This window comes from Bactrocera tryoni, chromosome 2 (genome assembly GCF_016617805.1).
Source record: "Bactrocera tryoni isolate S06 chromosome 2, CSIRO_BtryS06_freeze2, whole genome shotgun sequence".
Classification (NCBI taxonomy): Eukaryota; Metazoa; Arthropoda; class Insecta; order Diptera; family Tephritidae; genus Bactrocera; species Bactrocera tryoni.
In genome coordinates, this window is record NC_052500.1 from 32,081,015 (window position 1) to 32,089,584 (window position 8,570).

At 37.3% G+C, this 8,570-nt stretch overlaps 1 protein-coding gene across 1 annotated transcript; it reads left to right on the forward strand.

Annotated features, from left to right (window-relative positions):
- Positions 1 to 947: 947 nt before the first annotated feature.
- Positions 948 to 4,825, forward strand: LOC120768188 (phosrestin-2-like). The gene is given in 5 exon segments (XM_040094757.1): positions 948 to 1,312; positions 2,454 to 3,187; positions 3,189 to 3,265; positions 3,327 to 3,456; positions 4,349 to 4,825. Coding segments are annotated over 5 exon segments (1,095 nt in total). The 5' UTR covers positions 948 to 1,203; the 3' UTR covers positions 4,394 to 4,825.
- Positions 4,826 to 8,570: the final 3,745 nt, after the last annotated feature.

Consider the following 8,570-nt stretch of genomic DNA (forward strand, 5'->3'; position numbering starts at 1 on the left):
TTTAGTGCTGTATCTTCGAAAATAATCCGAATTGTCTTTCCAAAATTGACAGACATATTCTTAGATGTATTAGGAACAGATTTAAGCAATAAAAAAAAATCGATTTTTTGAGCCTCCTAAAGCAGGCTCCCCCCTAAAGTCAACACCTTCCAATGAAGTGTCAAAAATATGCGTGCCGAGTTTCGCACTCATGCAAATACAAATCTACTAGAATAAAGTGGATTTGTGGAAATAAAACAAGTGACATGTACTCATATAAGATGCATAAAATTACAACCAATATGTATATGTGTTTCTATGAGATTTTATTAAATTTCATTGATTTTCTGTTAACAGAGTGTTGAATGTCATTACCAAAGGTATTGCGTAGTTAGATACACGCAAGCAAACACACTTTTGAGTGCTCAAAGTAGTCATATAACTATATGGAAGATCAAACATAAGCACCCAGAGCCGAACATACATACAAACAGAGGCTCAAATTCGCCAACGGTACCGCAAACCAGAGGCCACACAGCGGCATTTCTCGCCCACACAGTGCCTCAGCCCATTGCACCCACTCATGTATGCGTGTATGTGTGTATGCTGCAATATGTTTGCACGCGTGTGTATGTGTCGAAATCAATTTCGGTCAAACTGACCCGGCTGCAGCGCCAGCAATTGTGGTAGTCAGGCTAGTCGCCGAAGCCGTAGAAATGGTGCCCAGCGCAGTGCAGTCACATGTGCACTTGGGTGTATGTGTGTGCGTGCGCTTTGGCCTGTCTGCTAATATGAGGGTGCGCTTGCTTGTGTGTGTATGTAAATAACACGACATTTTCGTATTTGCCAAACACACACACGCGCACGCACACAGCCACACGCATACGTTCGCTAATTCAATAAGAGTCAAAGCTTGTCAGCTGCTTTCGCCCGCTATAAAGGTCGCTCGGCAAACGGTAGTTAATTTAAAATCGCCGCAGACGTGCAACGCGCCACTAGAGAATCGTCCGAAGCGTCCATTAGACCCACAAACCGCCAGCGCTTAGGAAGCTAACTGTGTGCACGCGTACGCGTCGTATTCCGCGTTTTCCAAGTAACAGAATTTTGTGAAAAAATTTTCCGAATTTGCGAACGTTCAGTCAGCGATTCTTACGTGTTTCGCGCGTCCGAGTCCGATTTAGTAAATTATATTTTAAATCAAAGCAGTAGAAGGCAGTCGGCAAGATGGTTGTCAACTTTAAGGTCTTTAAAAAGGTCTCACCCAACAACATGATCACCTTGTATATGAACAAGCGTGAATTCGTCGACTCCATAACGGTAGTGGAGCCTGTCGGTGAGTGAGCGTGTGGATATGTAAATAAATTTTCATTTTTCGGCCACAAAGTCATTAATCATCGGAGCTTTTCGTTTGACTATGAATTTAAATTATACTGACGGATAGTATAAAATTACAACAGTCTGAATATGGCGTAGAAATGAAAAATTATGTTTAAAGATAAATGTAGGCGCAGTAAGAGGAGAATAAAACGTCGTCTGGCAGTGATATCTAAATGTTTTTCTTAATATTTTTGAAGTTTCTTCTACAAAAAAATAGAAAATACTAGTTTTTTTAAGGCCGACAAGTTTCAATGACTCAACGAGCTTTTAAAAGCTTTAAAAATACCATCAAAGAACATTGAAAGCCAATCTTATGTAACTCACGGAATAACATTTTAAAGCCCTAGGTATATAGAAACGAATTACACTGAAGTATAACTAAAGCTATCTAACGGTTTTGATAGCTTGAAACTTCATACTAAGTTCTAACTCATTTTTGGAAAGTTTCTACCTTGTAATGACTCTGCAAATTTTCTAGAATCATACAACAGCCTGTAAGAATTCATTATTTTGCTACCTCTACTTTTCTATAATATATGGTAAAGCTTAGCCCCAGATGGCTTGAAATTATTGCAAGGAAGCTTATCAGAATGCGAACGGCGGGAGCTTCAATATCATCTTAAAATTTAGCACTAAATTGGATTTGGCTTTACTTGAACTTTGCGCTGCTGTGAGATCCTTCTGTATCAAGAACACCAGTGAACTACTTGACTGACTAACAAAATTCGCAAAGAGGAAACATCTCGATATTTTCCTTAGACTGTCCAATTACGATCGAAAAAATAGAAATCCCCTGAACAGATTTGCTAAGAACTCAAATCGCTTTGACGTTGATGAAGGTTACGTGATATATTTTAAGTATTTTTTGGCGAGATAAAGGTTAATATTTCCAGTAACAGCATGTTACCCTCATATTATCAGTAGAGAGGATCAACCTGAAGCACAACCTCACACATGTGTTGGTAGCTAACTGTACTTGTATGTTCATGGCAAGCTCGTCTCAACTTAGTACAAACTACTTTTGCTCTCTTCTCTCTTAATTGTTTGAGCGAATATTATTTCCTCAGGCATTTTCATCAATATTATTTGTTTTACAGATGGCATTATCGTTCTGGATGACGAATATTTGCGGCAAAACCGCAAAATCTACGTGCAACTCATCTGCAACTTCCGTTATGGACGCGAAGACGATGAAATGATCGGCTTGCGTTTCCAAAAGGAACTTACGCTCGTCTCGCAGCAGGTGTACCCACAGCAGAAGGTCGACATACAGCTGACCAAAATGCAGGAGCGTTTACTAAAGAAGCTGGGCTCCAATGCGTTCCCCTTCGTTATGGAGTTGCCACCCAGTTCACCAGCTTCGGTCGTGCTGCAGCAAAAGGCCAACGATGAGACGCAACCTTGCGGTGTACAATATTTCGTGAAAGTCTTTACAGGCGATAGCGAATGTGATCGCTCACATCGTCGCAGCACCATCAATTTGGGTATACGTAAAGTACAGTATGCACCCAATAAGAAGGGCATACAGCCTTGCACGGTGGTACGCAAAGATTTTCTACTCTCACCCGGTGAACTGGAGCTGGAAGTTACGCTGGATAAGCAACTGTATCATCACAGTGAGAAAATCGCTGTGAATATCTGTGTGCGTAATAATTCGAATAAGGTGGTAAAGAAAATCAAGACCATGGTACAGCAGGGTGTCGATGTGGTGCTCTTCCAGAATGGACAATTCCGCAATACAATTGCATTTGTGGAGACCAGTGAGGGTTGTCCGCTCAACCCAGGTTCCAGCTTGCAAAAGGTTATGTATTTGGTGCCGACATTGTTATTGCCACAATTGTGACCGTGCTGGCATCGCCGTTGAGGGTGATGTAAAGCGCAAGGAAACGTCATTGGCATCGACTACTCTGTAAGTAAAACCAAAGCACATGATATGAACTCCGCTTTTAATTTTATATGAATCTTTTCAGCATCGCTAGTCAAGATACGCGAGATGCTTTTGGCATCATCGTTTCGTACGCCGTAAAGGTCAAGCTGTTCTTGGGCGCTTTGGGAGGCGAACTATGTGCCGAGTTACCATTTATTTTAATGCATCCAAAGGTAATGATTTCAACTATAGGTAGTAATTATTTTTTCGTCATAATTAGTCTTATTGAGGTTGAAGTTCCTCAATTTAATGAAACCCGTTTAAATTTTTGACTGAGATGATACTAAGGTGCAGGGAGATAAGCGGAATGATGACGCCATCGACCTGATGTAGTAAAATTTAAAATTTTCAAAAATTTAGTTATATCACGACTTCCGTAAGAAATTCATTGAACTGTACCATATACTTACAACTCTCTGAACGACTAAGAGTGATCAGCATTGCTAATGTTATGTCTCGACAAACAGAAGTTGAAAACCTATATAAATTTGAAAAATGGCCAGGACGCAATATCTTTATTCTTTAAACTACTCTCTGTAAACAATTCGAAATCAACTTTTCTTAGTACTTACCTTCATGAAACTTGAAAACCTCGACATCCAGTAGAAAACGTCGAAGACATTATAAAATGTACACTCTTATCTAAATGATTAGCTTGGCGAACTGAGTCCTTTCCGATGCCATCTCTCTCTCTACTTGTCTGTATATACCCATGCACAAACTATGCGCGAACTAGCTCTCAGGTTTTTAAGATATCGGTCTGAAATCCACACTTTTTGGGAACATACATATATACACCTATATGATATTGTATTACAAACTGATTGATCAAAATCAAGTTCTTGTTTGATTATCAGATATCTGCATGAAATTCCACAATGCTACAACCTCCAAACATATTATGCAGATCGGAGCACTACAAACCGAAGTTAACGGGTTTTCATAATTTTTTTAACCGCATTTCACTGCATTATATACTATTATATATAGTACATACATATATGTTATCACATATATTTCAGCAACTTGTAGATTTTAATTTCTCTCACTATTTTGTTTTCACAGCCCAGCCGCAAAGCCCAGGAGGCCGAGGCAGAAGCAGAAGCTTAAGCCCTGCTGTACACTTGATCTACTTGAAAAATAAATATTGCGATAAAGAGTTTTTGATGATGTTGCTAATTATACTCCACAACTACTTACAAATGGACTTTGACAAATCCGTATTAATCCACTAGTCACAACTACAAAGTGCATTACTTATTTATATATTATATATACTGGCATATTATATATACATGTATATATATATATATGTACTGTATATGTATATTTAGCCGAATAATTATTTATCAATGTGATTTATTTACTGTACTTGGCTTGTTGAGAGAAGAGGAAACTTGAAGCTTGTTACTTTTAATCCCATGTTGTTACAATTTGTTAGCTGCAATTAGTATATTTGTATGTATGTATGCAACAAAGTGCATAAGTATCGAATTTACTTCAACAAAAACAAAAATAAACCATGAAAATCGGAAAGGATAAGCATTCTTCGAAAATAGTTATGAATTAAATAAAAGAATGTAAAGGACAGAAATAAACAAAATAAAACAAAGGTGTTTGTAAGAAGTTTTTGAAGTTACTGGATTCAACATCGTTCAAAGCTTTAGAAATATACAATAGCATTCTTGATCCGATTCAAACCATTTTTGATATACAGAATAACTACGAACTGAAACGTAATTTCTTCTGATTACTAATCTATAGCACGGTTTCACTTATTCGGTATGTGGAGGTTTGAAGAGCTATGATCCGATTTTGATTATTTTTTAATTTGATATGGCATATCTTAAAGTACATTTTCTGCAAATTTGTATACCAATATGTTCTTTGATGGTTAATTTATATACTGGAAATATATGTACTGGAATCTGATGGAAGTTAGCACTGAAACATAAGAGTGTTAGGGTTATGTTACCCAACGAATTTGATTTAAATTAGTCTGGGAGATACGTGGTTGTAGCGCAACGATGAAGCGGGATAGCACGATTATAAAAGCCGACGACAGTTCATCAAAATGGCACATAAGCCCATTGTGTTTTCTTTCCTACCTACCTTAAAGTACACGTTCAATAGGGAAAATATTCTCGTTTTTGAATTTTTGAGTTATTGTGAAAGCTTTAATCACATATTGTATATAGTAAGAGCTGTTGGAATAGATTTCTAAATTATCCGGAGTAATTCCGTGTTCATTTGGTAATCATAATACTTTCGTGATTTCACTAAGCTAGACTACATTTTTACCGATGTTAAAAATCAACAAGAAAGTTGGTAGTCTTTATAATAGGAATATGGGGCCTGGAACTTGATCTGAAGGTCTGGCCCAATATCAAACTAATTACACTGTGCTTTTTATTTCCATAGGTAATCTCTTATTGATACTTAAATAAACAAGGTAATCAATCAGTGATTTGTCTATGTTCAAATCATTTTTTTTATAAATAAAAGTTACCTCATATCTCAGGCATTAGTATTTGCTAAATTTCCTATTGATGTTTTTATTAATAACACAAATTCTCTTTAGAAGTAGGTGTAGTTATTTTCCAATTGTTCCGGCTTCAATCTTTATACCAAATTTCTACAAACTAAACTTTTAGCAGTTGGTTGAGTGGCGTACAAGCTATAAGTTTTCACCAGAAAGAACGTAGTGAAAAGTCAAAACGAAAAATCCATTCTATTCATATTTAACTATAACAATTTAGAATAAAAGTAAAGCCGATAAATTAATTATAATTTAAAAAATCACCTACATAATTTCTTCTTCATCAGCACCCTTTAATCTCAAAACTTTTCACGCTCACGGATTGGACAATTATTTTCCCTGAAGTGTCTTAGAAAAACGTGAACTTCTTTTTTGGATTATAAATTCATTAAACAAATGTCAATTTGCCACAAAGTGAATCCGCTTTGTCAAGTATTTCACGAAGTATTCGCCGTCTCAGCGCATCCCCACCCGCCGCCACTACCCTACTGCCGTGTGCCGCGCTGTGAAAAGCGCAATTTTAATATTTTGCGCTGGCAAAGCTTTCGCCATTTTGCCATTTTGGTTCTCCAATTTCGCGGACATTTGCTTAATTTATTTAATGAAATTTCTGACATTGAAGCTTTCTGAGATGGAAAGAGAATTTATGCAATCGTGAGTTCAGTCCAGCGTTCCTTATTGTCTAATAATTATAAATTTGAATAAAAAAAAATTATATTAAATGCGAAAGTGTGGTTAGATCCGCATGTTCAGGTAAGCACATTAAATTGTGCTGATCACTGGAAAATGGTTCTTGTTAAGCTCGCAACTTTATAACTGTGCTATAACGTTGCCATAGTAGACGTAAGACGCATTTTCAAATTATGTATTTATAGACTCTTACTCCACCGATCTTGAGCAATACCGTAGTTTCGGAAAATTACCATTCCCTTTCCCCTTCCCCTTCCCCTTTTTTCATCATAACTTCGAAGTTGTGGATAATTTCGTCTATCTTGGAACCGGCATTAACAGCAACAACAACGCCCGTCTCGAAATCCAACGCAGAATATCCTTTGCCAAAAGGTGCTACTTCGGAATAAGTAGGCAATTGAGAAGTGAAGTCCTCTTTCGACGAACAAAAACAAGACTCTATAAGTCAATCACTATTCCCATCTGGTGCAGAGGCATGGACGACGACAACATCTGATGAGTCGACGTTACGAGTTGCGAAGATTTACGGTCCTTTGCGCGTTGGCCACGTTGAATATCGCATTCGATGGAACGATGAGCTGTATGAGTTATAAGACAACATTGAAATAGTTCAGCGAATTGAAAGACAGCTGCTACGCTGGCTGGGTCACGTCGTTCGAATGAACGAAAACACTCCAGCTCTGAAAGTATTCGACGCAGTACCCGCCGGGGGAAGCAGAGGAAGAGGGAGACCTCCACACCGTTGGAAAGACCAGGTGGAGAAGGACCTGGCTTCGCTTAAAGCTCCAATTGTTAACTTGGCTATAACCGCGTAAGCGGTTTCTACGTTAGTAAAGTAAAGAAGAAGAAGCTTTCCAACTACTATAATAAATTTTGAAAAATTACTTTACCAGCTCATTCTATGTTGTCTCTACGTTAGATTTATGCAAAAAAAAAAAATTAAAACCGTCAAACGGGATGACCCCTTAAGATAACTTACATGTTGACCGATTTACATATACGGTATAGAGTCTACCAAAAGTTTGAAATTGTGATATTAGCTAAATGAGAGCTCAGAGTAGGCGGCGTTGTAGTGCGATCCCACTTTCATAGTGTAATATATAGTATGACTTCATCTATGGAACACTTCAGCACGATAGCTGCTGCTGGCTTATTTATTCGTGAGTTATAGCACTTTTAGTGGTACCAGTGATCGTGGTTATCATCTGACTCATTCGTAATAAGTTTGTTCGATCCAGCTTAAACAGTTTGAGATGCATCTACATTAAACTTTTTAGGGAGGGGATCAGGTCCACTTTCTAAAAATTTTCAAACCACGAATCGAATTAGAAAGGTGCATTTGCAGTTAAAAAAATGTTGAAAACCTAGACGTGGCCACGCCTTATAAGAGGTTTAATTTAAATATCATCTAAACCGCCCAGATTTAGTTTAAAATCGATATCTCGGAATCTGCTCGATCAAAACCGGTGTGCAACGTTATCCTGACATTATTACGTACTTCACCCTATAACCAAAAATTATCCAAATGGAACCCAAATAATTCATGCCCTAGGTAACGAATGTGTGTACCACAGTACCTACATATGTTGATTTTTGTCTGAAAATATCGATCAATGTGTACTATAAGTTACAGTCAGTTGGTTCAATAATTTCTGTGGTCCATATATATGTACCTAATAGACATATTTTGGTGTTTCTGGCTGACTTCATATATCGGCCAATATGCGAGTTACTTAATAAAATCTAAAATACGTGTTTTTCTATTACTAATACTATATTTTGAGCTGAAAATATATAAAATTGGCTGAAGACGCCCCATATAACTAACATCAAAATTTTCAAACATCCGGTTGACTTTACTCCTTAAATATTGGTGAAGACATTTAAAATACCTTAATGGAGCTCAGAGAGCATCTTTTTCCGTTGGTAATTTGCAGTAACGCCAAAAATATACTAGATAAAATCGGGTCAATACTATCCCTTTTTCCTATATACCTAATATAATATAACATTTAAAAACTTCCGGTTGGCTTTAGACACTACATACTGGTCATTATG